At 42.4% G+C, this 23,687-nt stretch overlaps 1 protein-coding gene across 2 annotated transcripts in view; it reads left to right on the forward strand.

Moving 5' to 3' along the window:
* The first annotated feature begins 1,309 nt into the window (after nucleotides 1-1,309).
* RFX6 (regulatory factor X6) overlaps nucleotides 1,310-23,687 on the forward strand; it is a 31,610-nt gene continuing 9,232 nt past the window's right edge. Inside the window, exons 1-14 of one of the 2 annotated variants that reach the window (XM_083608522.1) lie at nucleotides 1,310-2,008; nucleotides 3,285-3,441; nucleotides 4,366-4,489; nucleotides 5,997-6,058; nucleotides 8,975-9,052; nucleotides 10,101-10,128; nucleotides 12,879-12,986; nucleotides 14,746-14,823; nucleotides 14,917-15,030; nucleotides 15,463-15,512; nucleotides 16,488-16,647; nucleotides 17,817-17,961; nucleotides 19,349-19,458; nucleotides 22,330-22,447. In XM_083608522.1, the coding sequence (XP_083464648.1) occupies nucleotides 1,777-2,008; nucleotides 3,285-3,441; nucleotides 4,366-4,489; nucleotides 5,997-6,058; nucleotides 8,975-9,052; nucleotides 10,101-10,128; nucleotides 12,879-12,986; nucleotides 14,746-14,823; nucleotides 14,917-15,030; nucleotides 15,463-15,512; nucleotides 16,488-16,647; nucleotides 17,817-17,961; nucleotides 19,349-19,458; nucleotides 22,330-22,447 (1,564 nt within the window). In that variant the 5' untranslated portion in view covers nucleotides 1,310-1,776. The remainder of the gene's footprint in view (nucleotides 2,009-3,284; nucleotides 3,442-4,365; nucleotides 4,490-5,996; nucleotides 6,059-8,974; nucleotides 9,053-10,100; nucleotides 10,129-12,878; nucleotides 12,987-14,745; nucleotides 14,824-14,916; nucleotides 15,031-15,462; nucleotides 15,513-16,487; nucleotides 16,648-17,816; nucleotides 17,962-19,348; nucleotides 19,459-22,329; nucleotides 22,448-23,687) is intronic. The other variant, XM_083608523.1, reaches the window with a different exon arrangement.

Raw genomic sequence — 23,687 nt, forward strand, 5'->3', positions numbered from 1 at the left:
TTAGCCCAATGGAATGTCAGTTGTCACCACCTACTGAGTATAGAGCAGTTGGACTTTATAGAAGCTTGGCAAAAAGTTCCAAGGCAAAGATGTGGAATGAAATACCAAAGGGTCTTCTTCTTCGTCATCTTCTTCTTCTTCTTCTTCTTCTTCTTCTTCTTCTTCTTCCTGCTGCTGCTGCTGCTGTTTTGAATCTCCTTGGGCCAATCAGACTGTACCAGCTACAGCTGAATGAAAGCATTTTTAAAATTAATAAAATATATAGAACATGATATTATAATCAATTTAAATGAACAATTTAAAAAGGCACTTCTAACTTCTGAACTTGCCCTACCTGCATAAGTTACAGGTTACTGGAATTATCCATCTCTCTTCCTACCCTCCTGGCAGGTGGACAGCAGTGGAGCTTTATTAACAGGACTTGGCTAAGTATATATAGTTATTTGCCTGCCGGTCTTTCTTTTTGTGGTGCGTTTGTCTTCCCCACTGATTTGCGAGAGATTTTGTAAATGAGCTGTGCATCATACTAAGTACCTATCTAAGAGATCACAGAGTGAGGGTGGGAAGCCTAAAGTCTGTGTGGACACCTGAGCCCACCTGTTCTCTGCAGGTGATCGAGCAAGGTGCAGCTGCACTCTCTGTGCAGCACCTCATGGTGGGGGGGATAGTAATCCTTTGTTAATTGTGCAGCTTCCCAGACTGAGGGTAAAGAGGTGCATATTTGAATGTTATAACGTCCAAAGAGATGAAAATCTAGTACTGGCTGGATTTCCAAAAGTAGGTAAATAGTTGTGGGTGGTGGGTTTTGCTTGTTGCTTTTAATATTGGGGAACATTATATTTTTTAAAAATGTCCCGCAGCAGTGGACATTCGGGAGTGGACGATACAGTCTCCCCACCCAATGTGAATTGGCAGTGAACATCACTGCAGGGCACTGTGAATTGGCAGTGAGCATCACTGTCTACAAAGTGCCTGGGGATCACCTGTCTGCTCCCGGTATTTATCAAAGATCCAGTATCAACCGACCCACTCTAATTCATCAGAGGTCAGCATCCATACTTTAGTTAGAACTGCCGGGAGCCTTGGCCCTTAGATCGCTCAGTCGGTAGAGCAAGAGCCTCTTAATCATGGGGCCGTGGGCCTCACGTTGGGCAAAAGATTCCTGCATTGCATGGTATTGAACTATAGAACCCTCAGGGTCCCCTGCAGCTCTATGAAATCGCGCCCTCTGGCTTGGAAGCCTGATCTTAGTCTGTAGGAGGCGACTACGGTGACTCCACTTTGCACGCGCTCAAAAGAACCGTTATCAGAACGTCCCTTCCTCTGGGGACGAGCCTTGGAGAGCAAACGGGAGCTGTATCTGAGCAAAGAGGAGTTGCTGCAGGGGCACCTGCCCATGGCTTAAAAGGAAAAGGGAAAGAGGTCGCGAATCTGACGTGGGGCAGAGTGCGTGACAATGGGTGGGCAGGGCTTTCCTTTCTCCCCGGCCTGGCGGTGCTGAAGCGGGAGAGCGGTTTGTTCTCGACGGCCCTCCTCCTCCTCCTGTCCCCATATAGGAGCTTGACTGGAGACAGCCTTCACGTCTCATGCCCCTTCGGCTCCGCCTGTGCCAACCTGACCAGCACCTGCTCCGTTCCAGATCGCGCACCTGTCCTTCCCCACCCCGCCACCCCGCCTTGGGGCCGCAGTGGGGTTGGGTGGCCGCCTCCCCGCGTGTTCTCCAGCCCCTCTGCGCCCCCGACCACCTATGGACGGGGCGGGCGCCGCGCCCTGAGGATGGAGAAACTGGCGAAGTTCCCGTCCCGGGGCGCTTTTGCGCCGGGCCAGCCGCAGCCTCCGCAGCAGGCGGACGACGACGACGACGAAGAGGACGAAGAGGAGGACGAGGACTGCTACGCCGAGCTGCTGGCCCAAGGCTTGCTGGACGAGGCGCCCCAGGCCGGCTCGCTGCCCGGAGGACGGCGCCGCGGGGCCCCCGAGCCGGGGCTCCGCGCGGGGATCAAGGCAGGTGAGGGGGCAGCTGCACGCCGGCCAGCGGGAAGGGGCAGCCCAGAGAGAGGGGGTCACAATTCCTCAGGGCCGGTGGGGACAGCCTCGGATCCGGGAGCCCTTCCTCGTGTGTTCCTGCTGGGTTGGGATCAAATGCCGTTGCGCACTCTGCACCAGCCCCGGGGATTTGTCATCACCCCCTGATCCCATTTGTACTGCCTTTGGCACTGGGAGCAGAAACCAGGATGGAGGATGCTCGGGTTTAAACTCCTTGTCTTCCCCTCCCGCCCACGGATGCGAAGGGAACGTCTTTCCAAATAATTGCAGTGGAAAGAGATGCCACGGAGCCAATGCCGAGTTTATCTTGTTTCCATTGCATTCCAAGTACGCAGTGAAAAGGACGCACAGGTCATCCCCCCCCCCACATCACCCCCTCAGTTTGGTGAGAAAAATACAAAGGCTTTCATTCCCACCGAATTCCCTCCCTTTCGCTGCCGTTCTCTCTCTGAAACCCAGATCCTAAACATATTTACAGAAAGCGAAAGGCTGCAAGAGGTCCCCTTGAACTCAGCGGGACTCCCTTCTAAATAAATACATACGCTTGGAATGCGAATCTCTCCCTGATTTTAGCTGGGCTTCTTAGAATTACAGTCACAGAGCTTGGCTTCAGTTTACTATACAGATGTGCAAGATGGTGTCTTTTAGTAGTGTAGTGTTTGCTGGTGCTAAAGTCTGCAAGTCTGAGGTGGACATTCCCTCAGCTGGGTATCTACAGATTCCAAATTGGCAAAGGAACATTTACTGGAGTAATGTCTATTGGTGCATGGGGTTTTGTTACCGAGGTACCCAAAATTGAACAGTCTGCATGTGAGATATGAATAGAATAGCCAAAACAGCAGCATTGATTGGACCAAATATTCACCTCTTCCCGTATGCCTACCAAACATTCTTCTTTTCACACCTTTTAAAACTCTGTATAGCTCTATGATAAGAAGACAAAACTAGAAGTCATCCGCTGCAGCCATGGGGATGTTGCTCTTGTTGCATTGGGACTATGGGGTGTGTTTGTGTGTATGCGCGATGTGGCTCTTTGCCTTTGCAACACACCTGATTTGGATTAGGCTTCTCCCCATGTGGCTCTGATTTGCATCAAGAGGGGAAAGCTCCCATTCAAGAAATCCAAGTTCAAAATTGTGTGGACTTCCCAGGTACAGGCATAGCAAAATAAAATGAACCAACAGCCCACAGTTCATTTTGATTCATTGTGTTTTCTTCTTAAACTCCCTTGTGCTCAGAAATTCATTTTAACCGTGAACCCCTTTCCTTGGAAGAGGAAGATGGAAAGAGCCACGAAAGTAAGATAAAATCTCTGAACAAACACTCGCCTCCAAAGAAAACGATCACTCAGATGATGAAGGATAAGAAGAAGCAGACGCAGCTCACCTTGCAATGGTAAGACCACTGGCCACTCCAGAGTGCTGGTTAACTCTGCACACTTACTGAGTCCCATTCAACTCAATGGCACTTGCTTTGGAGTAGACATGCAATGCCCCTTTCCTGCTACTCCAGAGGTATACAACATGGTGCCCTCCAGATATTATGGACTATAATTCCAAGAATATTTGCCCATCAGCCATGCTGGACGGGGGTTATGGGAGCTGCAGTCCAAGCATCTAGAGTGCTCCATGCTGTGTACAGTGTCACTTTTCCCCATGTAATGTGTCCATTTTTAATTGTTTTAGGCTAGCGTGATTTCCATGTCATTGTAAGCCTAAATATGGATTACCAGGTCTGTTTTAATAATAATAATAATAATAATAATAATAATAATAATAATAATAATAATTGCACCCTGCCCATCTGGCTGGGTTGCCCCAGTCATTCTGGGTGGCTCTTTGGGTGGCTTTTAGCTCATTGTGACAGCTGATCCAAGCTTTGGCTTCACATGTTGTTCACATGCAGGATTGTGGTTAAACAAACCTTGGTTACAAATCATGGTTGAGGAAGAGTGATCTTAACCACGATCCCGCATGCAGGTGGCACATACTAAACCAAAGCTTGGGCAAACTGCTGTGCCCTGCTGAGCTAAAAGGACAGCCAGGCAGTTGTTATATGCTCCCTGGAAGCCAATACACCTCTGTGTTCATGCTAGGCTATGGTTTGGCTTAGGGTTAGGTCAGAGACAGGACTATTAACATTTAGGAAAAATGATTGGAAGAAAGTGGTGGAGGTATTCACACAGTACAAAAGGCCCAGGACCCCCCCCCCCCCCAATTTCTGGGCTGGTCAGTAATAATAATAAGAAGAAAGGTAGATAAACTAGGATTAAGGATAGGACAGAGTATTTCATGTTATTGGCTTGTTTTCCACCTTTAGGTTGGAAGAGAATTATATTGTATGTGAAGGGGTTTGTTTGCCGAGGTGCATCCTCTATGCACATTACTTGGACTTCTGCAGGAAGGAGAAACTTGAACCTGCCTGTGCTGCCACATTTGGGAAGGTAAATAAGGCATTTGATTCACCTGTTTTCATTTCATTGCTTTTTTGAAATAAACAAAACCAGTTCCCTCAATTTCTTCAAGAGGCGTTTAATTTGAGCCTCTGATTTCTCCCATGATAACAGGACTGAGCAAAGCCCTCTGTGCTTTCAGTGAAATGTTATTTTAAATCTTACTCCTGGTAGGATACGCTCAATGTCCTTCTTTGTTTTGCAACATGGGACTGAGAAGGGGCAGTAGTAGAAGCCGGGGATTTGCAGGAGGATAGAATCAGTCCTTCACCTGAAGAGGTGCAGGGTAGAGGAAAAGGATTGCTGGAGTCGGCAAAGTTGAAAGGCATGTAACTTTTGTAATAATTACATGAGAACAGGGCACAGTTAATGAAAGAGATTGAAAAGGATAGGGTTGCAGGTGGCAGATCTTTCCTCTTCCCTCCTACCCCCAATTGACAAAAATCCACCCACGCTTTAATGTTGAACTTATTTAATCAAAGTGAGAGGTGGGCTTTCCAAATTAAATCCAAACTACTAGGAACTAGTGAAACTAAATACCAAGAAAGCTCCAGAGTTCAAAAAACACCCATGATATCTCCCAATTGCTTTGTGGAGCTGAAACACATTAGTTTAATGAAATGGGGGAGGGGGTCCATGTCTCCCAATGATATTAAATGACTTCAGTACCAACAAGAGTGAATTAACCTTAATTCCTACCCCCAACTGCATTACTTCCTTTTCCGAATTTTGGCAACAGTAGGATTATCTCTTTCTATTAGATGCGGGGCTTTCCGGCTCCAGGGTATTTGCTCTGTTGTTGGCTGCTGAGCTGTGGTGTCTGTGACTTTTGGCAGCTTGGCTCACCCTCAGTTGTGCCGTTGCAGAAGTCACTTCCAAGGAGGGCCTTTTCAAAACAAGATTAGCTATGCTGCTGAACTGAAAAACAACAACCCAGTATCGGCACATCTCAAGTTCAGAGTTCCTTATCTCAAACCACATTGAATAAATTGGTTCTCCAAGCTAAAAAAACCCTTGTTTTAAAACCCACCTGGCTTTTTGGTAACTGTCCAGCTACTCATATTGCCCAGTTGTCTTGTTGATGCCTCTAGGGCAATTCATGTGGGATGCTAAAAGTGACACTGGGCTTTTCTTGTGCCACTTGTCCAAAATTGTTTGATTCTTGTTCTTGTGGCACAGAATGTGGAAGAACATCTGCCTTGTGTGCAGAGTGTCCCAGGTTCAATCCTCAGAAACTTCAGGTAGGGATGGGAGATTCATCTGCCTGGAACCCTGGAAATCTCTTACCTGCTGTTGTAGATGCATCTGAGCAAAATGGACCATTGGCTTGACTTGGCTTAAGGCAGCTTCCTGTGTTCCTAGATGTAAATCTTAAGCTATGGAGGTTTTACATTCAGGTTTCATAATGTGGGAAATGAGAGCGGCAGGGGAGATTAACACAATGCCACAGCCTTTGCCCTCCCATTATAGATATTTAATTTCTGATCTTTCACTCTAGACTATTCGTCAGAAATTTCCTCTTCTCACCACAAGGCGGCTGGGCACCAGAGGCCACTCAAAGTAAGAGATATTCCACCTCTAGCTCTTCGGAGCTGTGATTTCTCAATCTATAAATGTGTGTGTTAAGCCATAAAATCAGACAACGGGAATTCTCATATGAGATGAATTAATAAATAGTCTCTAAAACAGGGTGCAGAATCTATTTCAGACATGGAGCCATATATTCTTGTGGCTGATCTTCCAGGGGCTGCATGGATAGGGCCAAATAAAAAGCAGACAGGGCCAAAGGGCCTAGCTGCACTCGCCAAAATAATCACACACACACATCTTGCAGTCACACACAGCAGTTAGGTTTGAAAAAAGCCTCCTATTGGAGCTGATAGGAGGTTTTTCTCCAAACCTAATTGTGGAACTGGGCATTATTAATGGGGAATATTAATGATAGAATGATAGCTCTGGGTCCAACCCCCAAGAAGAAAGCTATTAATTAAAAGGCCCCTCAAAGCCTCAGTAGCACTTGGCCTGTCCACACTTACAACAATTATGTTTTACAGTTCTTAAAATATGCATAGATGAGGTCTGAAGAAAACAAAAAACTCAACCAGGATATCAACATGGAAAATTCTGGGGTGCAACAGATTAGCAAATCAAAATGTCTTTAGGATGATTCACAAGCATATCATTGGCAGACCCTCTGTCCCACTAAAAAAGGCCACAAATATTTAAAAACCTTCAAATGAAATGACAAAAGTATGGGTAAAAAGGAAAGCTTTTGCCTGGTGCCTAAAACTGGACAAAATGGTGCCAGATGATCTTCCCTAGGGAGAGCATTCGACAAATGGGGGGCCGCCACAGAAAAGACCCGTTCTCATATTGCCACTCTCTGGACCTCTCATGGAGGGGGCACCAGAATAAGGGCCTCCACTGATAATCGCAAGGTTTGGGTTGGTTCATATAGAGAGAATCAGTCCTTGAGGTATTGCAGTCCTGAGCCCACAGGCGGAGGAAGATGGGGGCAGGGAGAGTGCACCGCCCCCAGCACCACCACCCTGCGGTGGGCGCCACGCCCACAGGATGCGTGCCATGCCCCGGGACACATGCCACACCCCCGGGACACGTGCCAGCCACGTCCCTGCCTGTTCTCTGCCACTGCCTGAGCCATTTAAGGCTTTATAGCTCAAAACCAGCAGCTTGAATTAGGCCCAGAAACTAACTGGCAGCCAGATCCATGTACTCTAGGTCTGATCTTTTATAAATACCCTTGTGTGAGCCCAGGTGAGATTCATTTCCTACTGATTTCCTATAACCGAGCCTTATTTACTTTGATGTTTGATGAAAAGGCTGAAAATTTTATTTATTTATCTCCCAACATTTATATGCCTCTTGACTGTAATAAAACCACAAAGTGGTTTACAAAAGACAGAATGAATGGGCTGGGTGAACAAGAGGGGGAGGGAGTGAAAGATGGAAGAGGTTAGAGTAAGCGTAGCAAAATGGCAAAAGTGATGGAAAGCCCGGGAGGAAGAGGCCCTTCCACACAACTGTTGTCCATGAAATCCCGCAGGCAGTTAACTTAGTAGGAACCATTAAACAAATGGCCCAGCGCGGAGAAAGCCGGTTGGACATAAGCCCTATTGAAATCAACGTGACAGATAAATTAGTTGTGCTTAAATTAAGCCATAGGGCTTTAGCCACACAAGTAACTTCCTCTGGACCAAGGCCAAGGTCTGCTGTGCAGCTGCGGTTCCTGTTGAGGGATGACCTGTGTAGGTGTCATGGAGGGCAGATGCTGTGGGCTGTTTGAGCTCGAGTTACAGTTTAATTTCTTTGTAGACTTTGATCAATGCTAAATCTTAGCTTCCCCGCGCCATTTCTGAAAGGCATTATCTTATTTATTAAAAGTGATTTAGTGGGTTAATAAAACTGATATGGCAGCTGGCCTTGCGATAATGAGTTATTGCAAGTGCCTGAGCAGCTTAATCCTATCATTGCCCTTATCAGCCATCATTTGTGTCAGCATATGCTCAGGCCAGGGCTACTTGCCGCACAGGAACATATGTCCATGCACATGAAAATGGGAGAGTGAAGAAATAGAGGGAGAGAGATTGTTCTGCTTCTTACAGTAAATTTTGACGAAAAATACATATATGAAGATTGTCATCACAGCTTTTATTTATTTTCAGTACAATAAAAACAATTAGACACTAAATAAACCTATCCCATCTCTCTTATCCATCCTATAAATCAGTTTCCCTCTTCTTGATCCTCCCTCTTCTATCATACTATATTTTATATAACAAATTACTTTTTATGTTACAGATAGTAAACTATTCAATAGCTAAAGTTCACTATGGCGAGTGAGCTTGCTTCTGCATACCTCAGACTGCTGGAAATAAGCAGTTTCTAAAAATCCAAATAAGTTGGGTTCCTGGCTTAAATGTCAATACCTAATGACAAAATGGTTGCCATCATATAAACTACTGTCTTGTTTTTCTCTTATTTGCTTATGAGTCTTAAGGAAAGGCAGGCACCTTTTCAGGGACACTGGTGAAACTTCTTATTGTGATAACACTTTGGGGTCTTTCATCACCTTGACTAGTCATGGTCCTAAGTTCAAATCTTAGCTTTTAATAATGTCCTGTCTTGGGGGACAGGATTACTGAATGAAGGTTACCTAATGAACATAAAAAAATAAAACTTGAAAGTCTGGGTTCTGCTTTGTCCTCAACTTTTTGTGCCCCTTTTAACAGCATATCTCTCTATCATCTATATCTATCTATCTATCTATCTATCTATCTATCTATCTATCTATCTATCTATCTATCATCTATCTATCTATCATCTATCTATCTATCTATCTATCTATCTATCTATCAATCATCTATCTATCTATCTATCTATCTATCTATCTATCTATCTATCTATCATCTATTTATTTATCTCTATATCTGTTTGTTGGCTTCTTCCCTGCTACAGATATCACTATTATGGAATTGGCATTAAAGAAAGCAGTGCATACTATCACTCAGTGTATTCTGGAAAAGGTTTGACAAGGTATGGTAAAATAACATTTGAAGTATAACTGATATAGTGTTGAATGATGTTCAAAAATCACCTTGGGCTAGTTCACACATGTACACTTGATTTTTCACCACTTGATTATTATATTACATGATCAGGCATTTGCTTGAACATGCAAATGCTCAAAGTGTGGACAGGGGAGGGGGGTGCATTCAGGCCCTATTTGTGTTATATGATAGAAGTAACATATAACTAATGGCTACCCTTTCCTGACACACCCGTGTGCCGTGTCACACCCTTTGAGAACAACTGGTTTATGGTCCCATTGCCTTGTGGGCAGTCTGTGTGTGGGAGGAACATCCTGATAGTGGGTGGGGTTGAAGCCAACAGGGACAATTGCATAACTCTACAACACACCCCTTATTGGGGACACTTTGGGGAACATGCTCTTAAATGCCCGGGAAAGCAGAATTGTGTTGTCTAGCACCTAAATGAGAGAAATGAGGTCTCTAGTAGGTGCCCTTGGGGAGGGCATTCCAAAGGCAAGGAGCCACCACAGAAAAGGCACAGTCATCAACAAAGTGGCAAACCTTTAGCTATTCTGGGACTGAGTTAGGCTGCTTGCAGACAGGAATTTATTGTGGAACCATTGCTACTCACACACAGAAGCTTTTTGCAACATCCACATCAAAATGCCAGGCCATAATTTTTGTTGCATTTAATCCAAATTTCCTCTGACTGCAGAAAATCTCTTAAGGAAAAACAGACCTCTATATGTCTGCAGTCACTGGTGGTATCTAGTGCATTGGTTTGAGTGGGCAAGTTGTCAAATAATGTTTCAGTCTCCATCACCACCAGAATTTCAGTATAGCTGAATATATATCTGCATTATTATTATTATTATTATTATTATTATTATTATTATTATTAACCAAGTGAAAATAGATGTTGCTTCACTCTCCTCAAAAAAGCATCACCCTCCCTTTTGTGAAACATGATAACTAGTGGGTGGTAGTACTTTTCTCAACATTTCCTAAATTTTACATCCTAATGCAAATGTGAAATATCTTGGTTTTCAAAGGTTTTCTGGAAGCAAGTTGAAGAATGAGGTGAGTAATATTTCATATGCTTTTGTAATGTGGTGGGAACATCAGATACACAGAGCCCTGCTGATCCCATAGTAGAAGTTCCACAGTCTTTTGATGTCTGCTTCAAAACCTCATGTAGTTGTGGCCTGTTGTTTATACTTGGTAAGAAGACTAGAAAATGCAGACTCTTGATCCAGAGGGGGAAGTGAACTCAAATTAGAGATTTAAGAACAGAACAGCTACAGGAAACTTTTGACTCCACACAGATACAACCAAGTTCAAGGTGGCCTAACAACTAAACTGTACAATAGCACAATCCATATATGTGGGGCATCAGCGAAGCTCTTCTCAATGTCAGCTTCCCCCTGTTTGGGGAGGACCAAAATTTTAGATTGTTTAGCAACATGTCCCCCAGGTAACATAAGGTATGAATATTTTACAGAACTACAGTCAATAATGTTCATTAGATTATGTTAATTGATTATAGCCAGAACTTTCCCAAGCCTCCCACGTCTACAACCTTTTTTGCTTCACTACGGCACACAGATTTGCAAATGGCTGGCTCCCCTCACCCACCACAAAGGCAGCAGTATCAGCAAACTCCTTTATCTAAAGCATTTATTGTGCCATTCAAGACTCTGTGATTAATTGAGCCACAAATAATTGCTGTCATGGACTCTCACGTTAAGTAGGCTTACAACGAGTTCCTTCGAAGTGAAAGACACCCATGGCAAATGTGCGGCTGAGACCCAAGTCTTCAGATTCATTATTGAATTCATCATGCCAATATTTTCTCTGCATTCGACACAACCCAAACACCACACCTCCTTCCTCAGCTCCCCTTGCCCCTCATTTTTGTATGTTTGATGGGTACAGTCTCCAAATGCTGATAGGTAATTGTTCAACTGCAGCCATGTTGACTCATGACAGTCTTTTAAATCACCTAATGTTTGTGTCAATACAGAATGTGAACACACATCACTTCTTTCATTTAGCTCTTTATCTGTGTTTGTGTAGCCTGATTCTTAGGTGAGGTGCAGCCTGACTATCTATATTTCTATGCTTGCTCACTTTATTTTACTTTAAATTGTTGAAAATCTAAAACAATGGTTCCCCAATCTTTACCTCTATGGACCACTTGAAAATTGCTGAGGGTCTTGGTAGACCACTTCCTGATTTTTCCACCTCTCATAGAAATCGTAATGTGCCAGATGCTTTAATGGTATTTTTAGAGCTTTGTTTATTTCTTTTATATTGCATTTTACGCCATTACAATTTGAATTCCATGCAACACAATAAAACACAATATAAGAAGTAAATGAAGCAATAATAAACCATTAAAAATAAAATAAAAATATTTAATGTGATGGATGTGCCATCTCCTGTCTTAAACCACAAATCCACAGACATGCCATGGACCACCTGAATGATGCTTGTGGACCACTGATGGTTCTCAGACTACAGTTTGGGAATTTCTAATTTAAAATATCCATTGACTATTATCCTTGAATCATGAGATTGGCCATGGATAGACTGCTTAGTTAGATGGCCTGATTTGTGTCACCCAGCATGCTAATTCTGAGAGTGCCGATATATAACAAAGTCAAAAGCTGGGGTCACTGGAATAAATATAAAGGGATGCAATGTTCAAGCCAGACTAATGTTGCACTTCTTCAATGTTTTGCCGTTATTCACATTCTGTGCTCCTGGTTCCATGTTGTAAACTGTAGAATCGAAAATATGGGATCCAAATAAATTTAGCTTTCAGTAGTTACCAACACATAGTTACCCACACTCCATACAAATGTTGTATCCCAGCATCTGCTAAGGGCCCAGAAATCAAAGGGAGCCTTCCTCTATGGCTCTCAATCCTTCCACCTCTGATCCCACCCAAATCCCTCTTACAAATTAAAAAGTCTGCAAAAGCTACAAAATGAATAATTTACACATAATATACAGATTATGATCATTTATCCCGAGAATATGAGTTTCCTTGCTGTGGAAAGTACTTTTTTCAGTTTCAAAATCTTTTATTTTTTAAAAAAAAACACAGAAAGAAAGAAAAACAAATTAAAATATAATGGAAACATTTTAAAGGGCAGGTATGAAAAAGAAGGCAACAAGGAGAAAACACAGTTTTTGGAATCATTTCAGGAAGAAGCATCCAGGTTTTTTTTAGAAAATCTGTTCCCCTTTTCCCTCTCCTTCTGTCCTTTTAATGCTTAGGGTTAGTGTAGAAATATAGGCAGGTGGGGAACTTGGAGCTATCTGGTTGATCCAGAAAATGCCTGGGCAGATTTATTATTGTAATTCAATCTCTCTCTCTCTCTCTCTCTCTCTCTCTCTCTCTCTCTCTCTCTCTCTCTCTCTCTCTCTGTGTGTGTGTGTGTGTGTTTTCCTGTGTGCTAAAGCACCACCATATATATATTTCTGATTTAGTCTACATATGCATAGATTTATTATTAATTTAATTGATTTATTCACAACTTAATATAAGCAATCTTGAAGTGGTTTGCAAAGTAGAAACTTGAGGGGAAACCCAAATCTGAAGTACAAATAAATAAAAGAGAGAGAAACATACTTTAAATAAAAATAATGGAATCTAAATATAAAAACAAAATACTGATCAAAACAAAAGCAAAAAGTTTCATAATGCCAGCTTCATAATTCTGATCAGTAAATTTATGCCAATTAGTATGGCCAACTTTTATCCTGCTAAAATTGCGGCTGGTTTTTGGCGTGAAGATGTAATACTGTTTTCCATCTTATAGGGTGGATTCACTCGGAAATATTCACTGAGCTCCAAAACTGGGACTCTTCTTCCAGAATTCCCCAGCGCCCAACACCTTGTATTGGATGGGTGCATCTCCAAAGACAAGGTAAAAATGTAAAGTGATAATATATTGAACTAAATCAGCTCCTTTTAATCTGCCTCTTCCCTTGAAGGCTTCACAGTAGTAGTGACATGAAACAAGTAGAAATATCTATAATCAAACAAACTTGACTGATTTATAGTGGGAGCAAACCTCTATTATCTCCTTTTAACTGGCTCTCCGGTGGAAAGTGGTTAAATTATTTACATATTAACTTGCCTAATATTTTACAAACAGGTGGTATTTGCCTTAAGAAGGGCAAAACAAAGAAATAGTTAGGAGTACTATCCATTCCAAATACCAATGGATTAATTTAGCACTGATAAGATAGGAGCAAACGATTGGGGCAAATTATTAAGTGGATTTTTCCTCCTGCCTAGTTTTGTCAATGAACAGAAGATAGCACACTTGTACTTACTGATTATTTTTAAATTATGTACATGTGGAGTTTACATGACAGAAAAGAGCACTGGGCATTTCAGCTAGCAGATTGGGTTCATTTCTTTGTAGACCTTTGTGAACAATCACATAAAATGTAGACCTTTATGAACAATCTCACTGAAAATGTTTCACAATTTTGGCTTATTGTCCATTTGATCATTGGGATCTCCCAGACTTTCCCAATCTCCATTAAAAGCCTCAGATATGCTTTGGGTCCCACAGGAGTCCATGAAAATGTAGACACTGGTTTCTATTGAGACAGTTTAGCTTGGAAAGGTGCTCTACCTAAAGCATACAACATGTCCTTGTTGTAGAAGATACAGTCTGCATGTGCCAGGCAAATTAGTGTTTAAAATAATTTTATAGCTTTGACAAAATCTTTATGATTCTATTTGATTGGGTGGTCCAGATCAACCTTTACAGCAAGATGATGTATAACATTCAATTACCAAAATGCCCACTTTGGAGATCAAAGTCAGAAATCAGCATTTTAACAGAAGAACCCAACTTGGAATGTTTAGTTTCAAATGCTAGTCACTTTGATTGGACAGTTTATCTTGGCATGTTAAACACTATTGCTCTATACTTTTAACTCTATTCTGTATTACATCAAGAAGCAGAATGACAGAGCATGGCAAAGCTTTAGCTCCAGCCTGAGTGTTGCAGTAGAGAGTGCTGGATTGAAATCATGGCTTAGCCATGACAAATCACTCTTTAGCCTTCTTAAGTCATTTATCTCCATGCAAAAGATTTGTGTTTGAAGCCCATGAGAGATGCTGCCACTCAGTGCTAGCAATAGATGGACCAATGGTCTGATAAAGTAGAAGGCAATGTCCTGTGTGCTTATGATAGTTGGATATGTTTGCTGTGAGGGCAACTGAGGCTTCCAAGGCACTTTGAAAATCTTTCATAAATGGTAAATCAAATAAATTAACAACTCAGTGATGGCCTCACCCCATATATATGTTAAATGCAATGCTGAATTCCATACATTATTATTTTGTATTAGATCAGCTTTCACAGTTAGTGCAAAAATGGACTGTGATACTTACTAAATTCCCATAGAAGAGGTGAAAGTTTGTGTGAAGGGTCATAGCTCGGTGGTAGAAAACATGCTCTACATGCAGAAGATTCCAGGTTCAGTCCCGGCATCTCCAGGGAAGAATGAGAAGCATTCCTACCTGAAACCCAGGAGAATTTCTGGCACTCGGTGTCAACAATACTGAGATTGAAGGACCAATGACCTGATAGTATAAAGTGGCTTCTTATGTCTCTGAATTTCATTTGATTCTAATTTTTATTTATTTTTTAATTCCTGAAATAGGTAGATACCCTTATCATGATGTACAAAACCCACTGTCAGTGTGTCCTCGACAATGCCATTAATGGAAACTTTGAAGAGGTAAGGCTCACTTGAGTACGCAGCTAGCACTTACCTGTAGAAGGTCATGGCCATCATGTCATTCATATCTGTGCTCTGCTTGCTCTTCCATAGATCCAACATTTCCTATTACATTTTTGGCAAGGAATGCCCGACCACCTCCTCCCCCTGCTTGAAAACCCTGTGATCATTGACATCTTCTGTGTTTGCGACTCAATACTATACAAGGTGTGTTCCATGTTAACTAAAGTGGAGAATGGAAATCTTGTCCCAAGCTAAGTCCTCACTGAAGTGAGAAGCTTCAGTCTCCATACAGGGTTCATGTGACTGAATACTCCTCCATACAAAAATCATTAAAATCACCGCAGATAGAAAACAGGAGTGTCAGGCTTCCTTTCTAGTTTTTTATCAGGAGTACCACCTATAGTGTAATGGTTGAAGGGGAGGGAAGTGAAGTGTTAAAGTTTCTACAAACTTTTTTATGAAGTGTTAAAGTTTCTACAAATTATTCAGTCTGTTAAGTTTTAATGATTGTGAATGGTTGTTGAAATAATCTCTTATGTGTAGAGAAAGCAATTTTAAGGAAGCTTTAGTAAGCACCAGTTTATTGGAATGTGTTGGTGTTTGAGAACTTTTCATTTTCCTGCCATTTTATTCAAGGTCCTTACAGATGTACTCATCCCTGCAACTATGCAAGAAATGCCAGAAAGGTGAGCAATTACTTGCATAAGATGATGTTGATTGAATAATAAAGGTGGACATTTTGATAACTGATATGGAAGAGGGGGAGGAATTACCATTTTTAAAAAACGTTGATCTTTCGACACCTAATGACGTGAATTATTGTAGTTGAACAGGGAACAGCTTGATGGACAGCAATGTTTCACTTGCTAATTTCAGTTGCATTTCTTTCTTCTCATCCAGCAAGGGCAACCAAATTCTCTATGTACAAAAGGGCAGTATGTGAGTGGTTCCTTATGCTGAATCTCCTCCATCAGCAGACAGGGCTGTACACAAGTTCCCCCTTGCTAGTTTTGGACTGTACACATACCACAAAACAAAGAGTTAGTTTGCACTTTCAGCTTTGCCAATGCTGATTGCTAGCTAAGGAAAAAATCATTCAGCCTTCCCTTCCTAAACAGCTGTCTCAGTGTTCATTATCTATACCGTGATATGCAGTATTAATATAGTTTTTTTAATGGTGTCTGTTGGATATATTTATTTAGGCTGAATTGTTTTGTATTGTTTCATTCCCTGTTGTTTAATGCAGTATCAAGTAAGGTTGAAGGCTTAATATATTTTGATTGGATAGGATTGCAGTGGCAAATGTTGATTTAGCTAAAGCCAGAACCCATTGCACATTGCTACTTTGCCATGTCAAGCAATAGCAGTTGGGCTGCTGGGACAGTAGATTTGGCCCATCTTGTTATGCTGGTGCAGAATAACACCATGTGACACTTACCGTTGCTTCCCACAGTGTTGCTAGTCTTGTGCATTTATTTGCAAATGCAATGGGTCTTGAGTTTTGGCCACGTGGCTTTTGAGACCTCAAGCAACCAGTCTGGCTTGTGTTGGTTTATCAAGTATGCCGCATAGATTGTCCAACATTTTTGTTCAGCCGTTCCTGATTATGACAAAAATCAATATAGAAGTTGATTCCAATCTACTATTTTCCTTTTCATTAGTTTGCTGGCTGATATAAGAAATTTTGCTAAAAACTGGGAACACTGGATTGTTTCATCACTAGAAAATCTACCAGAAGACCTTGCAACAAAGAAATTACCCATAGCACGAAGATTTGTATCTTCGCTGAAGCGTCAAACCTCCTTTCTGCACTTAGCTCAGGTAAATCTAGAATAAAGGTCATAGCACTGCACACATGACGAAGAGAGTGACCTGAAAGTTTTGACAAGAGACATTGGTTTTTGCCACTGGTGCTCTAGTTGTCTCAGCAATTGCTTCATTGCCCTCAGCCCTGGGGAAAACCATGAGGCCACCTGGGCTCCATCTAGGCTCCATCTGAGAGGGTCCTTTGGAGCCAGACAGTCAATGCCCCTGGTTAACTCCACATTCCAGTGGGCTACCAGGGAATCAGCAAAGGCCATCCATATGGGATAATATATCCCCTACCACTCTTCAAACCATTTAGATCCATTGAGTAGTGGTGATAGACCATTCCGAGAATGGAAGTTACAGGGAACCAGGCAGAGAACCTTCTCAGTAATGGTGCCCACCCTGTGAAACACCATCCCATCAGATATCAAAAAGATAAATAATTATACAACCTTCCATAGAAATCTGAAAGCATCCCTGTATTCGGACGTTTTTAATGTGTAGTGTTCTGTTTAATGTGTTATGAAGCATGCAGACACCAGAGGTTGGCCACCCTGCAACCCATTATATATTTGTGCTTGGATTCTATACAAAGCTTGAGGTGGCTATCGGTAGGTTAAGAGAGAACTGCTCCTCTCCATGCATTTGGTGAATGTGCAATAATGGCAAAGAGAGGAAGGAACACTTCTAGGCAGAAAGGGTAACAAACCATTGTTGCGAAGGTGCTCTTCGCTCAGGGGAGCCCTCTTTGCTCATTCCCCTCTGAATTGGTCCTGGCCAACTGACCATGTTCACTAACACATTGCTATTTACCAACCCACCTACCTCTCTCAGGGCTGTAGATTCACAAGCAAGAGCTGGTAAGAACAGCTGCTGCCACTGATTGAGTGCTTTCAGGCAGCCCAGACCTGCTCTGTGCTTTCTGATGGTGCAGCTTAACCCCCAGCTAATTTCATTGCATCTGAAACTGAGCAGACACCAGTTATAAGAACTGTGCTTGCTATTTCAGTGTTCATTCCATTTTTTTTCTATGTCAGAAAACATTAAGGGGGCCAAAAATAATAATACTGATTCTGTATGGTCTTCTGAACATAAACATAAAGAGAAACAGTAGTGTCATCTCCCCACCCATCTCCATTAGCATTTTCAGCATAGTTTTCCCCCCTGTTGCCTATTCACAGATTGCTCGACCAGCTCTTTTTGATCAACATATAGTGAACGCCATGGTTGCTGATATTGAGAAAGTAGATCTGCACAGCATTGGATCTCAGGCATTGCTCACAGTCTCAGGAAGCATGGTTTCTGAGGGAGAGGGCTACGTTGAATGTAAGTTGCTGGTCAAGGGAGGAATCATTGCTGTTCCCCACACCCAGGGAATTTCTTTTAAAATATGTTACATTAAAAATCACATTTAAACCTTTTCTGTCCTGTAACAATCGTTTCACCACTTAAGAGATTTTTGAAATCTTAAGTGGTATAGAAATGTTTTAAAGAAAGAAAGAAGTACTAATAATGGTGTTAATAATGTCCAAGAGAAGTCAGAAGAAAAATCAAATGATTCCCAGGCAATATAGGTTTAATTTTGCTTTATCCAACAGCTTAAGCCTAAGGTGATTGTGTCTCATGTGTGAGAATAGGCCTTAACCTGTAGATGTTTACTACTACAGGTGCCTGAAACTGCAAGGAAGCAAGAGCTTCTCAGTTCACTTAAATGTTGGGAGAAGCTCTTTCTCATTCCATGCACATTGTGGCCACTGATATTGAAGAACCTGGTTTGGGAATGTGATAAAGGCAGCTGATTGTATACAACTGAAAATATTATTTGGAAAAAATCAGCTTCATTCTATTCCTGAACCACCACTTTTGATATTTCAGACTTTTGCTGAAATCATTACAGGATCATTGGCATCCTGATTTTATCCTTGGTGATTGCTTGTTATGATGACCTGGCTAATTTTTCCTTTTGTCTGGCTACACTCTGATCTTTGTGTGGTTGTTAAAAGTATTTCACTAAGGAATAATAAGTTTCAGAGTTAATGAACTGGTTTTTGTTTCCTTTTTTAAAGTATTTTTTTTCTTTTTAAGACACGTTTACATTTTCAGTGCCATTTCTTTTCCTCTTCTTTTTTTACTCCATTCTTCTGTTCTGCTTGCATAGCTTTATCATTGCTGTGAGACAGGAAAAGACTGGTTAATCCACAGGAGAAAAATTCCACAGGGTGCATGTAACCCCACCATTGACTGCTGAGGTAGACTGCTCTAAATCAAGAGGAGTGGCCTAGCCATTTTTGGTCTGAAGGCCACAAGGCCACATTGACTTGTTACAAACCCTCTGGAGACCACAAACCAAAGTGGGTGAGGCATTAAAGTCTACTTAGTCAGGGTAGCTGGTATAAGACTGGGTACAACTAAACCATCAAGAGTTTATGGTATTTTATTCCTGTGTTTCTCAAAATTGCTGTAAGGGTGTATTCCAAGCAACAGCTAAAACTACTGGGTTGTATCCAGCTAAGACATACTCAAAATAGGCCCATTGAATTCAATGGACTTTATTTTGATGAACTCAAGATGCTGTCTTCTCATTTCACCTCTGCTGCTCTAATTCTTCCTTTTCCTTTCCTTTACATGCTCCAAAACTATCAATGACTGGTGAGTGGCTTTCTCTCCTGTTCAGAGTAGAATGCAACTACATGTTTTCCTTTTTACATGGTAGATGACTCTATTACAGTGTTCCAAGAACTGAAGGACCTTTTAAAGAAGAATGCCACTGTGGAGTCCTTTATTGAATGGCTGGATACTGTGGTTGAGCAAAGGGTTATCAAGGTAAGCCCCAACTGAAATCAAATTGTTCCTGATAAAGTCTATTCCTCTTGTGATCAGCAGTCTTCTCTCTCATGGTGCCCAACTGGCACCTTCCCTTCCTGGGGAGGGGATACAATGGGAAACTGCGGTTTAACCAGTGCTTTTTTCTGGGGGGATGCAGGGGTACATACCCCTAAACATTTTGTGTTGCCCCGACCAACTGACGGACCAACATGCCAGCTGTCTCCTCAGTAGCAGTGCAGACTGGAGCTCCGTCATTCTCCCCACCAGTGCCCGGGGAGGGGAGTCTGGGGCAGCTGCAATGGAGGCAATGGCGCTCCTCCTCCTCTTGCCGGGCTAGAGTCAGCCAGCGAGCACTTGCCCCTCTTCACTCAAGCTGACCCCGCCGTTGCCGGGGGCCTTCCTGTCCTCTCAGCACTGCTGCCGCCACCTTGAGTCCCTCATCCAGGAGTTGGGGGGAAGAAGGGGGGAGGGGATGGGGAGCAGCCAAAATGAGAGTACCCCAAACATTTTTTGGGGTGAAGCACTGGGTTTAACAAACCAGAAAGCAATGCATTAAGACACACTGGATGAGGGCGCACAAGGTAACAGTTTGTTGGACTGGGACTATTACATCTGAACTGAATCCAATGTATTGTTAGGCTTCAACTTGATAGAAATAAGTAAGGCATACGTCAGAGATATTGCAGGTTTGGTTCCAGGCCAAATATTTCAATAAAGCAAGTCACCCAATTCTTTGTGTATGTCCCAGTACATATAAATTTTATGTTTGCACTATACTGTACTCTATTAAGCCAGGCCTCCCTGCCTGCAGGGGCAGGAGGGGGAAAACCCAGCTTCAGCCCTAGCCACCTCCGGCCCTATGGTCAGAGGGGGCAACAGCAGCAGGGGGGTGGGCTGGCTGCAGTTGCACCAGCATCCTTATAAGAGTCAATGAGGTACGCCTGTACTTTGTGAGAAGACCTTAAGGTCTCAGAATCCATACACTATCACTATACAATTCAAATGATCATTAAGTCCCCTGATTCAAGAATGAATTGAAATATTGCAGAGTAGAATGGCATTCTCAGCTCTGTTTAGCTAATCTTTAGATAATCACTGTTAAACAGAGGAAGCAAGGGAGGGGTGGAATTGTCCACCATTCAGCATCTGTTGCAGAACATTGTTCTAGGGCAAACAGGTATAGTTTCCAGTGTTTTCCTCCCACGTCTGGAAAAAAATGCTGAACAATTTACTGTATGAATCAAGATTAGCTGAGTAAGAGGTAATGATTTACAGAACACGTAATCCTTCCATTGCCCTCTACCTTCTGTTCAGTTAAAAGTGCAGGGCCTCTCTCCGTCACACCAAATGGCTTCCTTTTGTTTGCTGATTGAAAAAGGGGCAGCTCGTCATGTTACCACAAGCTGCTGCTGGGTCCTGGCAAGGGAGGCAGTGTCAGAGCGTCTTTCAACGCCTGGACACAGAAAGGACTGACAGATTGATAGCACAATTTCTTGTGGGGATATTGTGGGGTGTTGCTGGGCAGGGGTTGTTGCTGTGAGTTTTTTGTATCTTTATTTTAGATTTTGTTGTGATTTATTTGGATTGGTTTTGTATTTTTAAATGTTTTGTTTATTGTTTATGGTTGCTTTTGTTATGTTGTAGTTGCGTATTTTTTCATGTTGTAAACCTCCTTGAGCTTGGTTTGAACTGTGGAAAGGTAGCATACAAATAAAAGTATGTATGTCATGCATGCATGCATGACAAGAGACAGAAGCAGGCCCTGATATCCATTAAGTGTCTCTGCAGGCGCATCAGTGATGCTGCAACCATTATTTAGAATGGAGTGTAAAAGTGCTTAGGCTGTTGCAGCCTTAATGATGCAGTGGGGTCTACGCAGAAGCAAATCCCTCTGTGCTCAGTGAGATAAACGTGTTTAAGATCACAGCCTTGAAGGTCCTTAGTTTGGGGCCTGGATTGTGCTCTCCACTTCGAAGAAGAAGAAGAAGAAGAAGAAGAAGAAGAAGAAGAAGAAGGAGGAGGAGGAGGAGGAGGAGGAGGAGGAGGAGGAGGAGGGTTTGGATTTGATATCCCGCTTTATCACTACCCTAAGGAGTCTCAAAGCGGCTAACATTCTCCTTTCCCTCCCTCTCCCACAACAAACACTCTGTGAGGTGAGTGGGGCTGAGAGACTTCAAAGAGGTGTGACTAGCCCAAGGTCACCCAGCAGCTGCATGTGGAGGAGCGGAGACGCGAACCCGGTTCCCCAGATTACGAGACTACCGCTCTTAACCACTACACCACACTGGCTCTCTTAGAAAACATTGTTTTCTCCCAACATCAAGTGAATACACTCTTGACTGATGTTCACCTTGCAGCAGTAGGTTACAAAATTATGGCCTGTATGAGGCACAGCCACCATGGTACCCTCCAGATGTTTTGAATGACATCTCCCATAATCCTTGACCATAGGCTCCTTACTGGTTGGGACTGATGGGAGTTGGAGTCCAACAACATCCAGAGGGCAACCATGTTGTCACCCCCTGGTCTATACTAACGATAACTGGTTTTTGACATAGTCTTCAAGCAAGTTCACTACAGTAGTACCTCGGGTTAAGTACTTAATTCATTCCAGAGGTCCGTTCTTAACCTGAAACTGCTCTTAACCTGAAGCACCACTAATGGGGCACTGTTTCTGGGTTAGTGGAGTCTGTAACCTGAAGTGTATGTAACCTGAGGTACCACTGTACAAGCAAGATGCATGGGCATTGGTCTTCAGACATACTGTACTTCACAGCAGGATGGGTATGTTATAGTTTCCACTATATGTGGATTTGGTTTTCATTTCTTTTTTCTCTCTCTACCCCCCCTCCCTGCCATTTTGTTTAGGCAAGTAAGCAGAATGGTCGATCCCTAAAGAAGAGGGCACAAGACTTTCTTCTCAAATGGAGCTTTTTTGGAGCTCGAGTAATGCACACCCTCACTTTGAACAACGCATCAAGTTTTGGTATTTGATTTTATTCAAATTCTTTGTTTTCCTATTTAAGTTATGGCAAGGTGTAACCAGGGGCCCCACCAGATGAAATGAGGTGGGACGTCCATTTAGGAGGTGTCAAAGTCACACAGATGAGCCTATTTTCCCAGAAGCCAAACAGAAGTCCTCTCGAATCCAGATATATAGAGACTAGTTGTGATTACTCAGTGGTGATAAGTATTTTCTACACATAGTCAGTGGTTCTTACATTGCTTTTCTAGGACTGAGTTATGGCAATAAAAATAAATTCTAATGTTAGGCTCTGGTAGGCCCTGGCTCCAACCAAACTTTTGTCTTTATCTCTGTGGTTTATATAACTGGTTCTTTTAATTTTAGAGAAAAACGTGATTTTGTTGTTGAGATGCTAAGTGATTTTCTTTTACCTCCATGTAACTAGAAGCAAGTTTTTCTTGATATTTTTGTTGGTGTACTTATGTTATTGCTTTTTGGCAATGGGTTTGTATTTATACCATTAAAAGGCATAGATGCCACGATTCATGCCATGTTTAATTTCTACATGAGAGGTGATGGGACTAAGCTTTGTCTGGAACTTGTGCTCACAACCTCTCATACGGAAGTCCCTCCCTATCTACATATGTGTACATAGGATTTGTCTTAGACCGAGTCAGACTATTGGTTCATATAGCTGAGTATTGTCTACAATGACAGCCAGTGGCTTTCCAGGGGTTTAGGCAAGAGGATTTTCCAACCCTGCCTGGAGAAACCTGTCACCTTTTGTATGCAAACCATATACTGTGTTTTTAATCTGTCCAGTCAATCAATCAATCATTTTATTTGTATGCTACCTTTCCAAAGTTAAAACCATGCTCAAGGTGGTTTGCAACATATCCAAAAAATAACTACAAACATAGCAAAAGTAGTCATAAATAATAAACAAAACATCAAATGTTACACAACCCAATTGAATAATTTCCACATAAATAATAAGATGCAAAATAAAGATATAAAGAATTATCAACAGCAACAAGCCCCTGTGAACAGCCATAAGAAACACCCTGCAGCCTCAGCTTTTGTAGCTGGAGTCAGTCAGAGCCCCACCCTCCCAGGCCAGGTGGGAAAAGGCCTGCAAGGCAGGGAGCAGGTCTGCCAGGACTCCCAGCCAAGATGGGCCTCAGTCATTCCCTATATACCTAAGTGTATAGAGAAGAGGTGATTTCACCTCAGAGAGCATTTTATTCTCTACATGTTCACA

The sequence above is a fragment of the Podarcis filfolensis genome (genome assembly GCF_964270895.1).
Source record: "Podarcis filfolensis genome assembly, chromosome: 3".
Lineage (NCBI taxonomy): Eukaryota > Metazoa > Chordata > Lepidosauria > Squamata > Lacertidae > Podarcis > Podarcis filfolensis.